Source organism: Mycetomoellerius zeteki, unplaced genomic scaffold, assembly GCF_001594055.1.
Source record: "Mycetomoellerius zeteki isolate Tzet28-1 unplaced genomic scaffold, Tzet1.0 scaffold228, whole genome shotgun sequence".
Classification (NCBI taxonomy): domain Eukaryota; kingdom Metazoa; phylum Arthropoda; class Insecta; order Hymenoptera; family Formicidae; genus Mycetomoellerius; species Mycetomoellerius zeteki.
The window spans coordinates 1251424-1270296 of record NW_017257203.1 but is presented as its reverse complement, the minus strand read 5'-3'; the positions used below and the strand labels follow the sequence as shown (position 1 = coordinate 1270296).

The window sequence follows — 18873 nt, the reverse complement described above, 5'->3', positions numbered from 1 at the left end:
GCTCTTCCAAACAAACACGGGAACGATTCCCAGGATAAAACAGTCGACGAACTATTTTTGACTATTCACGATCCATGCGTTTCAAAAGGATATGATCGCAAATTTCTTTTTCCCAATACATACTTGTTTCTCACCAATGGCTATTTGTACAATAATCATGATGGCGAACTCATTTTACCAGAGTCTTATTGCTTTGCCATTTTGTTTCGGGATAATCGGAACATATATGACGTGATCGTCTGCGATAATCAGACTACACTTCCAATATTTGTATCCATATGCCTCCTATTGTCTTTGCCGTTCCTGCTGTTGACGTTCATAATATATTCCATATTGCCAGAATTCCAGAATATCCATGGTTATACATTGCGTGCACACGTGGGTTCATTATTCATCACATACGCGATTATGTGTTTTGGCCAAGTTTCTGGATTAGATGAACTGACATTATATTGCGTTCCATTAGGTACAACATGCATAAACTATATCGTTCCATTATTTAAAAAATGACACAACTAAACAAATTAAGTTTCAGAGAAGGAGAAAAACTATTTTTCAATTTGATAGAAAATTGACTAATCAAATAATATAACGCAATCAAACAATAATAAGCTCCTTTGAGAATATATTCTTAAAAACATGATCAAGTGTCATTTTTATCATTTTTATTTCACAACAAAACTATATAACCTTTTTAAGTTGTAACGATTTTGATGTCCTTATAAAATTATAACAAATCCAGAATAATTTATCAAAACTGACATAACTCAAAACATTACTAAACAGTTTTTATATTTACCTTGATCAGCTCTAAAAACGACTAAATTCAATATAAAATTCTTTCAAAACATTTCTTTAAATTTCAATCACCAAAACTGTCTTGACTCTAAAAATTTTTTGTTCTCCTTTTATTTACAAAAACAATACAACTCAATATATGCTTGATGATTAACACATTATTTAATTTCATCTTTTCAGCATATATCTTCAACTTCTTCTTTTTGTCAAGTTTTTTTTGGCTAAATGTAATATGCTTCGATATTTGGTGGACATTTAGGTGAGCAATATATATGTTTCATACAATATTATACGCGTGGTGCTCGTAATTAATTCAATTAATTTAATTTAATTAATTTTAAACTTTTTTTTTAACGAAACTTGATGTTTAAACAGTTACTATGTGTGAGCATGTTCGTTATGTATGTGATTTGAATCAATTGAACTGTGTGCAAGTGCGCCGCTCTCAATAGGCAATGAGCACACCTTTTTACTTCCATTATGATTATACGCAAGTAATATTATACTACGTACAGTATTCACCAGAGAATGGAAAGTTACTTTTTAAAAGTAACAGATTTTTTTTCAATAGGAGGAGCTTTCTAGTCTCGCGCTATGAATGGCTTGTGTCCAATCGAACCATGTCCAATTGTGTGCAAAGTAACGATAAAAGTAACTGTAAAATTCGTTATCGTTACTAAAAAAATGTAACTACAGTTGTAAAAAAAAGTAACGCAGTTACCAGTAAAGTTACCAAAAAAGTAACTAATAACTGTAACTTCGTTACAAGTATTGAATTAGTTCCATTCCCTGATATTCACTGAAGTGCAAAACATTGATTTACATAAATGATTTTTATATTTCTTAAACGCTTCGAAACAAAATATTCAAATTGTTCAAATAGAAAACTTTATAAAAAACGCTTTTCGTTTTTAAGATAGGATATATGTATTGTAGTTTGAAAATCAGTATACACACTAAAAATATTAATATTATATTTACGAGTATATGTGTTTATGTGTAAGTTTTTATAATTATTACTTTACAAAGCTTTAATTTTAAAGAGAGAGATAAGATATTTTCGTTTTCAAATGCATATTATATATTGGATAATAATTTAATTGTTATTGATTAAACATAAATCGTATTTTATAGAGAATTCCGTCCGTATCGAAGAGGAGCAAAAAAAAGAAAGAAGCTTATAATATATTCGATCTATGCATGGGGAGTCACCATCATTCTCAATGTTATCTGTTTCCTCATGGATAATCTTCCCATAATACCAATAAATGTGGTCCGACCAGAAATTTGCCAAAAAAGATTTTGGTTCAGTGGTAAGTGATACCAGCAATTATTAACGCTAGCGAAAAATTAATATTTAATTGAAATCTTGATTAAATTTTAACAACTTTTAATTTAAATAATGAACGTATCATTCACATGTATTAGTGTAATGTAATACAAAGAATTTGTTTTTTGTTTCAGAGAATGAAGCAAAAACGCTATATTTTTATGTACCCATGGGTGCTACTATCATCAGTAACATTTTTTTTTTCATCTGCACAACACTAACGATTCTGTACCAGAAAATATATATAGCTCAGTTGGAAGACTCGGAGATTTGGCGCCACGATGAAAATAAGCAAAGGTCTATACAATTAAGGGCGACTTCGACCAACTCCGATTAATTTTGATCGACGATTAAATTGGAATTGACCAATCGTATTTGTCATTTCACTTAATGATGGATGCGATTGGTCAATAGACTAACCGTCGATTAAAGTTAATCGGAGTTGATCGAAGTGGCCCTAAAAGAATTAATGTTAGTTTAAAGTACTGTAACTTTGCGAAAAAAAAATCGCAGTAACTCGTTTTTTTTTTTAAATTAAAGACGAAAGTTCGAATTTTGTGTCGCTGCAAACGGCATTCTCCGAAAAAATTTTACAAGTCGACATTCCGTCAAACTTTGCAATTCTCAATATGACAAACACATTCTCATATTTTGGGAGTTACAGTGGTAGGGGTGTATTAAACTTAAAATCTGGCCATAGCGTCTTAAAGTAGAGATTTCAAGCTTTAATTAAAAAAAAAAAAACGTTATCCTATGATAATTTTTCGTAAAGTTATTGTCAGTCAAAGTTGGTCAATTTTTGTCCAAAATTTTTCTGTGCCATAATTTTTTTGAGCAGTGTATGTTTTATTAATATATCTTATAGTATAACGATTGTAATTACAAACAATACGAAATGTATTTGCTCACAGGTTTAATATGTATTTGAAGCTGTTCGTAGTGATGGGAATAACTTGGGTTTTGGAGATAATGTCGTGGATCGATATTGGTGCTAATATTGTATCACAGTTCATCTGGTATCCCGCTGACATCATAAATGCCTTGCAAGGTCTCACCATTTTCATCATATTTGTGTGTAGAAAAAAGACCCTGCTAACGCTATTAAATCGATTTGACTGGAAGATTTGCGATCCATTTAAGATTCCAATAAGCGATAGCAGAAAGGAGTTCGGAACAATACACATGCAACGAATGGGTTCCTCTAATTAACAGCTAATCATCTCGCAAAGTTCAATTAGTCTTACTCATAAATGTTGCAATGCAAAGGGAAAATTCTATTATAGATAAGAGTTAACAGTTAATTAGCAGCATAATTTAATTCTTCAGTCTTTAGAAAAGAGATTAAAATTATACAAAGAGGGACTGTCTCAAATTTTAATAATTCTCTTCGATTTTCACTTTACAACGTATTTCAAATTTTATCCCAAATTAAGAACATGTAGGAATAATTCTTCATTTTTAAATGTGAAAATAATAAAATGTGAAATAATAAGTGAAAGTAATAAGTGTGAAATATAATTTTCAATTAACATGTGAAGAATTTTATTTGATTTTTTATTTAAAAACCCGGACATTATTCATGAAATACATCCCGGTAAAAAATTTTTCATACATAAATATGTATAAATATGTATAAATAATATGTATAAACAAACATAAACACGTATATTCGTAAGAAAAGACATTAAAAATGTAAAAAAGAAGCGTCAAATATATTTTGCAATATTTTGATACAAAATCATTTTGTAAATATTTTCAAAAACATAATGAAAAGAAACAAAAATGATATCACAAAAAAGAAGTTAAATTAATCATTTTTTAATAATGTACTAATTATGTTCTTGAAAATTTTTTGATGATATTTTGGATCTGATAACATAAAAGCTCTATCAACCATGCTTACATTATTATGCCTCTTTTTTGTGAGAGTGGATGTGAATATATATTCAAGTTATTATTTTAGTATTGATATATTTCATATTCAATAAATACACATACAAACAAATATTTTTCTATGTGATTCTCTTAAATTTTTTTACTGTGGTAATAGAATGTGAAGTTTATTACGGTTATAATATATATTAATGGGTGAACTTCCGAAAACGTCAAACGTCCGATTGTCATGAATTTTGATAGAAATACTCTAAATAATGTCAAGTGAATACCATTAAATGGATTTTCACCGACACGAAGGTTTAATGCCAAAAATGTTGACACAAAGTTATGATAGTTGAACTGAGATTAAAGTTAATTTACTTTGGTATAGAAATAGAATTTTCATGATCAAAACAAGCATATAATGATAAACTATGACGAAATAAGACTACATTCTCATGGATATATGTTGAATAGCGTACTGTTTATTAAGTAGTACAGCGTCGCAAATTAACTTTATAATTTCACAGTATTAGTCTGACTATCCATTTGTTCGTCTGCAGAATTTCTCACGGATTTTTCAAATTCTGTTTTCGGCAATAGACTCAGACCTTAACTCCATCGAGACAAAATATTAATCAAATCAGTTGAAGTTCTTCCAATAATTATAAATTTTTCATTGCACTACTTATTGTTAGTTATATCCAATACATTCGTTGCAAAAAATTTATTTCAGATTGTCTATTTCAGATTATCTAGCTATTTTTTTTATATTATTTCAAATTTAATATTAGATACCATTTATTTTTTAAGAAATTTTGGTAGCACCGGTGACCACTATGAATGATCTAGCTAGCGTCAAAAGTCAAGTCCTACTCTTTACCGAATGACCAGCATAGTAATCAAGATTAATGACTATTTATATTATTTTAACTCGAATAATAACTATTTATATTATTTTAACTCGAATAATATTTACGATGTAACATCTGGTCCGCGCATGTTTAAACACAAAATGCATGGGATTCAGAGAAGTGATACCACTATTTCCTATGTCAACGTCTGCATTATTTGATATGCAAAGGTATCAGAAATGAGAGACGTAACATCCGTGTGAGAAAAGGGTTTCTTTTATGTAATTTGCTTTAATCTACCGAAATGTCTGTCGCGTATACTTAGTAACAAGCTTTTCTCCGTTTCTTTTATTTATAGATGAATAATTTATAATTTCCTCTTATGTTACAGTACCAATTAATTTTGATTTCGTTCATCATTTATTCGACGATACTTTCGAATCATTCGAGCTCATCGAAGACCACTTAAGCTTTTTTTGATTAACGAAGCAGAAAATTGGAAATATTATAATCGGAAATGGCTCGTTATGTCATTTTATAAATGAAGTATTTGATTATGACGACAGCTGTTATTATTTTAATTGGAATTTTAATCACAATGATTAGCATGATCCTCATCAATACGCTGTTTGAAGTTTGAAGTCTTCTCTGTTCCCGTAAGTAGATATTCCCAGTTTGTATCGTAAAACGATTATTTTTGAAGGTCAAATCCGATCGCGTAATAAAAATGTCAAGTTGATTAACAGTCTGTTTCTTTCTTCTATATATATCTTGTACGCTGATAAAAGGAAAAGAAAACGGATAAATCGGATACAAGACGAAAGCTGCAAAATAAATACATTTTACTTATTAATTATATGTACGTGTTTTATGCATAAATACACACAAGTTTTTAAAAAAGTTTTTAAGCTCGAAATGCTAAGGAAGTTATTAATCTTTATTTTCTTTTTATTTAATATTATTTCATACATAATTGATTTTGTATTTTATATTTATTTTGCTCAATAATATCATCTCATATATAATACCCATATCTCAATGTTTTCTCTACTTCAATATTGCCTCATTATAAATTCTCTCTTGCTTCCCTATAAGCGCAAAATGTTCCTAGAATGTTACATGAATATTATTAAAAAAAAAATTAAAATAATGTTACAATATTTCGAAAATATAAATATTTTTTTAATATTACAGGAGTATTCTATAGAGGTTATACGTCCACTTATATAATAAACCTAGGTATTATATTTTAATATTCCTGAAACATTATTAAAATATTAATAAATATTAATTATTTTTAATTTTGTGCAATTTGAATTCACAATCCAGTAACGAAAAGTTCTTATCAGTCTATGCTGCATTTTTTTTAAAAAAACGTTTCAACGTGATTTTAAGTACATATCCAGTTCTACAACTGAGAGCAAAAATCATTTTTAATTTTTAAACGTATACTTATACTGAACAGTACAACTTATACTGTTTAGGAGTGGACATATAACCATCCATTAATATTTCAGGAATATTATTTAATATTATATAATTTTAGTAAAATATTATTAAAATGTTATATTTAATATTCTGAGAATATGCCTAAAATATTATTTAATATTAAATAATATTATGCGCTTATAGGGTTAATTTTCTCTCCCACACGTATATATTTTATTTATTCTGGTCTATATAATCTGTATACGAAGTTAAGTCATACTTCGCATATGAATCACCCTGTATCTACAACCGGCATGCGTTACGCGTGTGCGTGCATGTGGACCATATCCCACGCGTGTTCCGAAGTGTTCCGAAGCTGGCGACGACGCCGAGAAACGACGCGAGACGATCTTTCTGGTCCGTGCACTTCGTATAAATCGTACGCTGTGCAGTCCATTGGGAGGAGTCGCGAGAGGATGAGGTTCATTTTACCGCTCGTGATCCTCCTCGGAGCGTGCACGTGTCATGCTCGCGACGACGAGATCGAAATCAATGAGATCGATAATGGTGAATCGGTGCCGCGCGAAACGCAACGCGTGCGCAATATCACACTCGCCCAGATCTTCGAGAACGCGATCCAGGCCTATCTCGAGGAAGACTGGGACGGTTGCATCGCGGGATTTAACGATGCTCTGCATGGGTACGTTATAATTATCCCGTCAGCGTCGTCGATACTTTCTTCTTTATAAGCACTCAATGTATATTAATTTTATGAGGTACTTTTAAATTTTATCTGAGTTTCCACTCTTTTAGTAAAAATTCTTAAAGTTTTTAAAATTAACCGCGTTTTCTAAGATCTCGTTTTAAAGAAAATACATATTTATACTTGTATGAAACTTTTTACATATTTATTAATAATTTACATGCGCGCGCGCGCGTAAATTGAAAAAAAAATGATTCATGAGTATACTCAATGTATATTAATAATTCTAAAATATCAAGTATTTTAAATGTTTTATTTAAAAACAGTGCTCTCTTCTGAAATATTTAAAATGTAGCGCATTTTTTAAAAACTTTTTAAGGAGAAGGATTTTTTTACCTTTCTGTATGTTTTTAATAACATAAAATTACGTTTTGAAAAAGGAAATGGCATGGAAAAACAACTAAAAAGAATAAGTCACATAACACACACAAGTATAATATATTAGAGAGGTCAGATATTTTAATTTAAAAAAAGAACAGAATTAAATAATAATTAAATCTTTAAAAAAATCTTTCACTTAAAAAAATTGCAGTGTCGATATTACAAAATATCTATAATTTATGTAAATTTTTTTGTTCGCAATACATAATTAATTCATATGTTAAGTCCATATTTTTTAATGTAAATTTACGTAATATTTCATAGATATAAAGCATATAAACGCCTGGTGATAATTTGCCGGCGAAAATGTAAAGCTGAGGCGGCAGGTTCCTCGCCAATCGTCGTGAAAGATATTGAGGATCTGCACTTTTACGAAAGAAAAGTGAGGGAAACACTTTGTCTAATGAAATGTAATCAGGATTATCGAGAAATCGCAGGTGAGGGGGCGCTTAAACGACTCCCACACGCCACTGAGAGGAAATTTGTTGACCTTGCCATCTACGAGTATCTTCATATTTGTTATTTTCAGGTACGAAAGTATATCTATTTGACCAAAATACTTTAAATAATCGAATATTATAAACCTTTCATACAAATTGCAAAAAAAGTATAATACTTACAACATTAAATTAAAACATAATTTTATTTTTCATTTTATATTAATACTTATAATTTATATTTGTATTTACAATATTTATTTTTATAATAATTAAACCATAAAATATGACAGATAAATTTAATTGCGACGTGATTTTACAAAGACATGTGTCTCTACTTACTTACAGAAGATACCATAAAAAGCATTACGAAAATACTATACTCCCCGGATCCTAATCTGGTCGATTACGTAATTACATCAGTAGTAGATATTTGGTGTCCGCGTCCGCTGCGTAAATTATGAGTTAAACAACTACATACGGCATGATCCGAAAAACTGATTCGTATCATTTCTTGTTAAATAACATAGCTTTATTTTTGAGAAATTGCGCATCGTTGTTTATAACACTAAATCTATGGAACTCTCGATTTTAATTAAAAATTTTAATTAAAAAGTTATTAATAAATTTTAATTAAATAAATTACAAAACCGTGTTTATAGCATTAAAGTGAAACATAATTTTATTTTTCGTTTGTATCTTCGAACAGACGATATGGTATCTTTCGTACCATCTGCTATCGAAATTAATATTCCGGTATTTTTTTGTACACTTCTAACATGATGATTGTGGAACGCTATTATCTCAATATAATCTGAAATAAATAAAAATATCAAGAATAAATATTTTACGAGATACATATATATATATTTTATTTTCGTTAATTTTTCAAGAATACGATAATTTTTCAAAGATGCAAAAATAATTTTGCATATATTAATAAAAATGTACACATATTTAATATATCATAAAAGATAATAAAATATATATTTGTATAATCAGAGTTATTAATCCATGACATAATTAATATTACAATATTTATAAATAATTTTTTCCAGAAAGAAAGATATCAAGATGCGGCGAACGCAGCTTTCACCTTTCTCTCACTACATCCCGATCACGAGATGACTAAGAAGAACCTGAAATATTACTTGAATTTGCCTAACGTGACTGTGGAAAAGATCGTGAATTTGGAGGCAGCCCCCTTTGTGCAAAGGTACATCCGAGGTGTCAAGGCATACGAAGATGAATATTATGCGGAAGCTGTGACCGAATTTGAAAGTTCACTCGAGCTTTACATAGAATCCGAGGAGGAATGCAGGATTTATTGCGAGGGTCCTTTCGATCAAGGATGGTATCCTGAATTTACCTCTTCGATAGCAAGTAAGATATAAATTGACTTAATAAAGAACAATAAATAATAAAATTAATGAATTTAGATTCAAAAATGCATTGTCTTTATATATCATTAATATAATTTATAATTTATGCTTTTTAATCTTGCTATGTTTTTTAATCTAAATACAATTTATGCTTTTTGATCTTTATTTGGGCGCGGAATTTTTCGATTAAAAGAAACAGCTTATTATCGTTGGTGCTTTAATATTAATTAACATTAAACTTAAAGAAATATTAAACGATTTTTTTTATTAAAGTTCTTATTAAAGTTCATGCATTACTAAAAAGCACAATAACGCATATGATATGTGCGCGTAATTTCTTTTTAATTCATGTTATTATTTAATGGATTGAATTCTTTCATTATACAAATTATAGTAAATTAAATACTACATTCTCATTAAATTAAATTGTTTATAAGCTTTTAGATAATACGATTAACTGCATTTTTAACTACATTTTCCTGGAAGAAATTTGAAGTAGATTATCCAGAGACACGGTAGTGTCTCGGTGTTAAGAAAAACGTAGCGTTAATAATTACTCAACAAGTATTTCTTGTTTATTATTATTCTCTAATTTTTTCAGATCACTTTACGTTCTGTTTGAAATGCAAACGTGGATGTTCGCTTGCATTAAATAATGTAAATGGCGATTTTCAGAGTGATTTGCTTAGAAGTCATTACAATTACTTGCAATTCGCTTATTATAAATGTGAGTATTTTGGCAAAAAAACGGTTAATTTTATTGAACAGATTGATGTTTTTTATGACAAATTATATCAAGTAGATCATACCACTGCACCCTCCCAAATGCCTCAAACGTACGCCACAGATAAATATATAAAATAAAAAATATGTATTATTTCTGAATGAAAGCCTTTTATAATACATATTGAAAATATCAGTTTTATTTGTATTTTATCTAATTTAATATAATTTAGTAACATAATTGGAACATTCACATGAGATACAAATGTCATGAATTATAATGGCCTTGTTGCAATATGTCTCCATCCATTAACAAAAGCAAATATCTCAACAGGTCCATCAAGTAGTTTCCTGAATCATTCTTTGTTAAATTAATTGGGTTAATTTCTCAATCGTAGCAATCTCAATGTCAGTTTAACATTATTTCTAAAACTGTCAAGTCTCCCGTGTGTATTCTTTGTATTACTTTGTGCAATATGCATTTATTCTTTAACTTGTATTATTTCAAGAAAATTTCATTTTGTGTGATTCTTTATATTCCCACTTTCCTCCTCCCCTCTCTTTGTCAATTGAATTTTTTTCATTTTGGTATATATAAAAATCTGTCTGCTTAAAAAAATATATTTAGTCAAACAAGTGGACGAAAGAATTTAAGAAATAATAGTTTTCATTTATTTTATGCAGTGGGTAATTTGAAAGCAGCTTGTGCAGCAGTTGCAAGTTATTTATTATTCTTACCTGCTGACGAAGCAATGCTGCACAATAAAGACTATTATAGTTCCCAACCGAAAGTAAAAGAGCAGTACTTCACACCAAGAGAGGTATGTGAAAAAAAATAGAATTATTATAAAAATATATAGTAAATGATACGTATTTAATACTAGAAAAATTTCAAAGAAAATATCCGCGAATTTTCATTGAAAAGTTCACAATATTTATCCTCAAACAGTACATTCTAAAGGAAAAATCCTAAATTTTCAGCACTTAAAATAAGTGGAAATCAGTGAAATAAATAAAAAAATTTTAGTAGATCTATAAATTTAGCAAGAATTAATGAGAATACTTCTTAGGAAGCGCTTTCCTATGTGAAGCGACAAGAATACGAGCTGATGCTACTTTATTATATATCGATGGAGTTCGCGGCAATTGACGTCAGATTTAACGAGTTTAACAAGAAGATAAATATGAAAGAAGCCGACAAGAAGGAATTAGGGAAGGTAAAAAGCGAAACATAAATTTATAAAGAAAATATCTGCTAACTTATTTATAAATAAATATATATACATTTATTCATCAATTGTCCCATGCCAATTAAAAATAGTAAGGTACTCTTCTTCGTAAGCTGCTATTTCAATTCTTCTGTTTAAAGGACGATGCACGAATAAACTGACCATCAGATATGCACGAATAATCTGACCATTACGTATCGTGCTTAATCAGCTAGACGTGCATAATCGGCGAACCTCAGTGTCGAGTGCATTTATCATTAGATTTAATACTAATAGTTTTATACAACATGTTATACACTTACATATATCCGAACAACAATAAAATGTTAAAAAATAAAGTTCACTTTTATTATTGTCGCAATTTAATAAAATAAAAATAATTGATAAATCCAAGATTAAGAGATATTAAAGTTAAAATAATATTGCACATAATTTATCTTTATTAAAGTCCCTCGTTTAATCGCCTGTTTAAATGCAACCCTATTTACTTTTGCGTTCATATCTATATAAGAACACAGGCGCGAGGAAAAAGATTCGCAAGAGAATCGATAAGGAAACAAAATAAAAAAAAGGTTCCAATTTTTACCTCCAATGTTGTATTATTATCTCAGTGTTTAGTCTTTATTTTTTTTCACATATCTCGTCTTTTATTTCTTTAGGACTTTTCCTCAAAACCAATCTTGCATCCACCTCCAGGTCATTCGCCATCTACTCAAACGCGATTCGTGGGTAATCTATCATCATTCCGGGACAAGGAGATGGAGATACGAGAAAATCGTATCTTGAAGCAGCTAAAAATCACGAACAATGCGCGATTGATAGCAGAAGAAAGTGAGCTTGGCGGAAGAAACCGCTACGCGGCTGATGGGTTTCTCAATTCCACTGATTGCAATCTGCTCATGCAACTTGCCCAGGTGTTGAAATTGGCTTTACCATTCGAACATTAAACGATTACGAGACGTTTTTCTTCTTAATCCTTTCGCATCATGTGATCTTGATAACATTTCAATTACAAGTTCCAAATAGAATGAATTTCAATGGAATTTTATCTTCGCTAAAATAAAGATTTGCATATGAAAATATTACATGAATAATTTATAAATTTTAGATTGCTGTGGAAGGAGATGGCTATGAAGAAAACAAAAGTCCACATTCGTCTTACGAGCGTTTCGAAGGTGTAACCGTTGGCAGGATAGCCTTGGTAAAGATATACTGATATCCGGAAACATTCTTTATTATGTTCCTTCTATATTTATTGCTTTTCTCATTTTACTTTTGGCAAAATTTATTGCCATCTTATAAAAAATTGTAGATGGTCTACTTCGGTCTAACAAAACCGGAATTACTGAAGCTATTTCTGCAACGCACGGAAGCAGTTCGCAATCACGTGGAAAGGTATTTCGACCTTGATCGACCATTGTATTTCACCTACACCCATTTGGTCTGCCGAACAGCTTTACTCGGTAATTTTCATCTGACGCATCCTCGTGCTTCTGACGACATTTTCGCTGGCATGCTCGCATCATAACACTTGGTACGGCATTAAACATTTAAAACAATCGATCAGATCATATTTTATTGTGGGTCGGTTCGCTTACAACATTTGATTTTATTTTCATAACTCTTTTTATTAACAAAGTGATCATTATATAAAATAGAATAGCGTATGTCTATCAAGTAATATAACAAGCTGTCTAAGGAAGGATGAAGAAGATTAGGAATATGTATCTGTTAGTCTCTAGAAAGTTCATTATATCGTTATTTTCAGATTCGCCGGTGAATAGAACTGATCTTAGTCATGAGATTCACGCTGATAACTGTGTGATAAAAGACGAAGGTTCCTGCTTACGAGAAGATCCCGCGTATACGTGGCGGGACTACTCGGCGATTTTATATCTCAACGATGATTTTGACGGCGGCGAGTTCTTCTTCGTAGAAGACTGGAAGAGACGTCACGTTCAAAGTATCGTTCGGCCTCGGTGCGGACGTATGGTGGCTTTCTCCGCCGGCGGTGAGAATCTTCATGGCGTTCAGGGTGTACGTAGTGGCAAGAGATGCGCAGTGGCGTTATGGTTCACCCAGGATGAAAAATATTTGGAGTATGAGAGGATAGTGGCGAATACTGTGTTGCAAAGAGTCCGTACTTTGGGTGCCGTACAACACGAGGATACCCAAATACCACTCAAGTAAGAATAGAATTTATTAAATACATTCTATATGTATAGAGGTTTCTCAGGATATGTAGAGAAGAGAAGGAGCGTTAATTAATTTTTACAATATATATATATATATATATTGTGCAACTATTAAGTCCAACATGTTTAATATCACTATACGAAAATATAATTACTTTACGTTATTTTCATATGTATGACAAAAATATCCGATAAATTTTTAATTATAAAATTGTATCCATATTCTATCCTTATGTTTTTAAATCATACGGTGATAAAAATTGTATAAAACTTTACAAATAAATTCATGTTTCCATGTCTGTAAATGATATAATAATTAAATATCATATGACAAATATGACATAATTAAGAGAAAAAATTAAAATAAAAAAACAGTTACAATAATATGTATATATATACATATATGTATATGTACAAATAGTCAGGTAGTATGTAGAATTAAGGATTAATGGATTAAAAAGCTGAGCATATTTTTTTCAAAATTCTATTTTCTCGTGAGTTTTCTGTAGATCGTATAAAGTGTAACGTTTCTATTTTAGATATGAAGACACACTGATCCAATGTTTCAAAGAAGATGAGACGTTGAGACAGACGTTGAGGGAATTTACGTGATGAAGTAGTAAAAATTGGTAAAAATTGATAGCAATTTACACAAAATTCAAATATCCAAGCGAGAAAAAAAGAAAGGAAAATATGGCAAGTGCAATTAAAATTAATGGATTGATTAATTTATGATTTAAAAACTTTATATAGATAAAAGTGATTTATCTATAAAGATGAAAAGTCTATAGAGAATAGAACAAATTCCTTGATAAACAGTTGGATCATGCAACTACAGAGATTCGAGAGTTTTTAAATCATATTTTACAACAGCAAATTATAGATCTATAATTATAGTACGATATTAACATTTACGTATTAGTATAAATTAGTCAAATAGTGTTTAAAGAAACAGACGAAATATGTGGATGTGTGCTACTTCCAGAATACTTACTCGAGTCCAACGCGCGTATTTGATTTACGCGATAAGGCCATTATAGGACAACAATGTGGGATTCTACTCAATTTTACTGTGTTTAATTTAATCAAGTTTCTAGTCGGCATGTACAATAAAATGCACAAACTTACCTCGCATATCTCGCACACAGCCGTAGTCAGTTATTTATATAATTATTTATATAATTAAATTCTAAGCTATCAATTGAGCTCAATTGAGCCTATTCAGAATTTGATCGGTTCAGCCGTTATTGAGATAAGGGTCTCTCTAACTAGTCGACTCTCGTATAGATAAGTGATGACATGATTGCATATACACTTGACGTGGGAATTATTGATAAATTATCTGTTAATTAGTAATTATTTTATGTATCAAAATATGTGTATAAGCGATGCCGTCACAATTGCAACAATTGTTATAGAAAATATCTTATAGAAAATATCCTAAATCTTTATTAGAACATGGGACATATTACATGTCAACAAGTTTACATAACCGCTCGCTATGCATCGCGCAATATTTGTATCGCATTAATTTACAGTTTTCGTATTTATATTATGTATAAGAAATTACGCCTGTGTTATGTACGCGATTGCGTTGCAATTCCCTTATTTCTTCTCTTCTTTTTTTCCTCTTTTACCGCGCAATTAGTACGTGATGTACACTTATACGTCTCTTTGTAAAATCAATTCCATTGATTAAGCGTGCGTGTAGTATTAATCATTCATAACTACAAATTTTCTTAAACGTTCGAAACGATCGACATCCGCGATTTGTCCGCGTCGTTATCGTAATTGTAGAACAAATAGAAAAACGCATTTATCAACAGACAAAACGAAAACGACTTAGGATAGAGGGAGGAAGACAAGAGGGTAAAAATTAAAACTCAAATCCTCCATTTTTTGAGAAAATTATGATTGGAAGAATGTTCTGATTGGAATGAATGACAAGAAGAGATAGAATTAAAGAAATGGGGATTTACTATTAGTTATAGTAACTTCGATATTCATTATCAAAACCAATCTGAGCAATCTTTACAAGGTTTTATTTTCGTCGCTCATTGTTTATTAAAAAGCTATTATCGTAATTCATTGACGCATGCAAACAAATATTAAATCTGGATAATCTGGATTCTATATTACTTATTGTATGTTTCTCTTATATATTTCAAGTAAACGCGAAGAAGTCCGTTACTATTCAAATCTAATTTAATTTTAAAAAATCTAATCTAATTCTATAATGTAAAATTTGGGAATTTCATTCATATATTTAAACATGTAGGAAGAATTTTCAAATTTCAAATTAAAAGTAGATTAAGTCAGAAATGTTCATTAAAATAGAAATGTTTATTAAAAAGAAGAGGTGATGCCTCATCCTCGTTTATACTTTACAATAAATATACATATAATACAGAATTCATAATTAATAACACTTTATTTTGTGTTAATAACTTTTTAATAAACAATAAATGACAAATTAACGAGTATTCAAGTTCATAATGATATATATTAAAATCCCATCCGAGTTGGATCCCTTTTTCTATAATCTTATATATACGCAGAGTTAACTAAAAATCATCAGTTTCTGTTTTAAGATTGTGATAAATGTACAAAAAGAAAAAATAGATTCGATAAATCTTATTTACAAGAAAATAATTTTTGAAATTTCCATAATGTAGTTTTAGGCCTGTCGTTTTAATAACACTTGGTATCTAAATCTAAATGGATATCCTTTCTTTTTCTTCTTTCGAAATTTAAATCTGGAGATCTAACGATTGTTGCATTCATTTTTACTTCTTTAACCTCGTAAATTTTAATTAAAACTTTTAACTGAATGCATACAGAAGCAATAAAATTGCAATAATTCAACAAAAAATTGGAGAACATGAGTTTTGCTTTTATATCCTATATGTTCCTCAACATAATCGTTATTACCGTCATTATTTCGGGATCAGTCGGGAAGAAAGCGATAACGTGATTACGATACATTGTAACGTATATGTATGTTTCAATACAAATGTTTATTACGAAATTATAGTGACATCTGCGTATCACAGGAGAGCTCAGTCGATTCTTCAGAAACCACTCCATGTTATTACTAATGGTGTATTCCACTTCTATATAGTACGCAAATTTCCAACGCGAAACAAGAAGATAGCTACAACAATACCGCGTACCATATTAATGGAATAAAGTCTAGAATTTTTTTTCCATTATCATAAATCCTCGAAGTCCGACGATAAATGAAATAGAAAGACAATATCCACTACTTGATATTGATCAACGCAATTAATTTCGCACGATGGATTTAATATCTCGAATGGAGTGGTCACTCGAGTTTCGTTATAGGTCACAGATGTTTTTGTATTGCTCTTCGTATAGATCTTGGTGTATCGCCTCTCCCTGCATGACGATTATAATTAAAAAGCAATCTCGAAAGTAACGCTTTCGCGAAAAATAGGCGCGCAGAGAGAGAGAGAGAGAGAGAGAGAGAGACAGAGAGACAGAAACAGAGACAGACAGACAGAGACAGACGTATAGAGTATCGCAAGAACGCCAAGACGCAGTAATAACGACGGCAATTATAATAATCTTTTACTGATCGTAAAATTTCTTTCAGCAACGAGAAGTATAAGAAAATGATACTTCACGTTTAGCATCATGTGATTGTTACAATGAAAAGACGTAAATTGGCGTATTTTAGTGCCCATTGACTCTTCAACTTTCAAGGTGTTGTCTGAACGAACTTTGTCTATTATTGATAAGATTTAAGTTTCAGCCTAGGAGAATTAAATTCTCTTAGAGACAGCGATTACCGCTTGTCGTCGATGTAAAACGGAAGAAAATATCGAGTGCGCCGGTCTGTATGATTTGGATCAGACTTCTTACAAGAGTAACATTATTTCATGATCTTATATACATATACGTTGCATATGTAAAAAACTAATTCCACGTTTTTCGAAGTGTATTCAGATATAATAAAATATTCGAAGAAACGAATGATACGAAGAATAATTTTGTTACTTCATAAACATGAAAAAATTTGTATCAATAAAAGATTGATTGACATTTAATTCATTAACGGCCAACAAATTCATTCTTAGCAGAGAAAAATTGTGTATGTATGCGTGCGTGTATATTGCGTGCGTGCGCGCGCGCGCGCGCGCGTGTGTGTGTGTGTGTGTGTGTGTGTGTGTGTGTGTGTGTGTGTGTGTGTGTGGGTGTGTATTCGATAAACAATAAAAATAATTTTGCTTTAACCATGTTCGTCTATATAATAATAATAGCTTTTAATGCGTTAAATATACCATCACAATAGATAATTTAAAGATATGTTTAGAGAAAATAAAATTATTTTTGAAACCAATTTATATTGCACGACATTAAATAATTTACTATCACAATCAATAATCATTATTTTTTTTCAAAAATATGAATGTAACATATATCTTGCGTATGAATTAAATTTGTCAAATCAATTATTGGATCAATCTAGTTCGGGACATTCGATTGTCACAATTAATGAGATAAAAAGTAGTGATACAAATAAATAGACTATTTAATAATGCCTTCAGGAAATTGACTTACTTATTGAGAATCAATGTCTTGTATAAAATGTCTTAACATTAGTCCGTGATATCTTGTAATTTAATTGATTAAATTAATCAATTTGTAGAAAGCAATGAATGTAATCACGATTGCCACCTTTCGACTAATGTTCCGTTGGAGATTAATGGTTCTTTTGCCAGAGATCGATTACTGTTTCAAAATTACTTTCTTATGGTATTTTCTCTAAAGAAAAAAGTTGTTATTATCGACGCGCGCACTTAAAAAGGTCATCAGAATTTGAATCTCTGGCCGAAAATCGAAGAGGAGGCAACCGTGGATGTGACGTGTGAACAAGTGTGATATAACTATAACGAGAATACGCTTTTACAGGCGAAAACGGAACGCGCCACAATCGCAATAGGTACGAAACTTTCAGCATTTTACGTATAATACTAAGAATCTCAGTTTAAAACATTTAGATAAACGACTCCCCTCGTTCGCCGTTAGCTATACCTAAAGCTAAAATTCTGTTATCGACGTCAAAATTGTGTTTTAACATTCAAAAATACAGAATCGTATTTGATTCGTTTCGCATCCAACATGTGCTAATGTTTAAAAAAGTATCGTTGATTTAAACTCTTTATCTCTATTTCTCTTGCTATCGCTTCTCGCTGTCTCGTCATTTCCCCACCGGTAAAACAGTTTTTACTCGCGTTTTATCGTACAGCTTACTATTTAATATTATCATCTTCGCGCGCATAAAAATGAACTAAAAATTACCGTACGTGTCAGAATCTCTTCGCCGAAAGGCTCGTTCACCACGTGTAAACAATATGCCTCTACCTTTCAAAGTATAAATACTAAATATAATGTACTTAAAATCGGTATTTATATGCTTGATCGTCGCTTATATTTTTTCTCCTTCCGCACGGT

At 30.5% G+C, this 18873-nt stretch overlaps 2 protein-coding genes across 3 annotated transcripts in view; both read left to right on the top strand.

Moving 5' to 3' along the window:
- Positions 1 to 3483, top strand: part of LOC108723250 (G-protein coupled receptor Mth2) — a 4235-nt gene extending 752 nt beyond the window's left edge. The window contains exons 2-6 of the mRNA XM_018448819.1: positions 1 to 466; positions 979 to 1057; positions 1933 to 2111; positions 2263 to 2425; positions 3040 to 3483. The exon at positions 1 to 466 is cut by the window's left edge and continues 3 nt beyond it. Coding sequence (XP_018304321.1) covers positions 1 to 466; positions 979 to 1057; positions 1933 to 2111; positions 2263 to 2425; positions 3040 to 3337 — 1185 coding nt within the window. The 3' untranslated portion in view covers positions 3338 to 3483. The remainder of the gene's footprint in view (positions 467 to 978; positions 1058 to 1932; positions 2112 to 2262; positions 2426 to 3039) is intronic.
- A 3214-nt stretch (positions 3484 to 6697) lies between these two features.
- LOC108723344 (prolyl 3-hydroxylase 2) lies at positions 6698 to 14095 on the top strand. 2 transcript variants are annotated; one of them, XM_018449042.1, is made up of 11 exons: positions 6698 to 6985; positions 7694 to 7958; positions 8925 to 9249; positions 9850 to 9975; positions 10656 to 10792; positions 11042 to 11188; positions 11860 to 12114; positions 12309 to 12401; positions 12513 to 12663; positions 12969 to 13386; positions 13935 to 14095. In XM_018449042.1, the coding sequence occupies exons 1-11, from the start codon at positions 6762 to 6764 to the stop codon at positions 14005 to 14007; spliced, it is 2214 nt and encodes a 737-aa protein (XP_018304544.1). In that variant the 5' UTR covers positions 6698 to 6761; the 3' UTR covers positions 14008 to 14095. The 2 variants fall into 2 exon arrangements, with proteins under 2 accessions (XP_018304544.1, XP_018304545.1); XM_018449043.1 differs by lacking the exon at positions 13935 to 14095 and having other exon boundaries at positions 6700 to 6985; positions 12513 to 12734; positions 12969 to 13040.
- The last annotated feature ends 4778 nt before the right edge of the window (positions 14096 to 18873 follow it).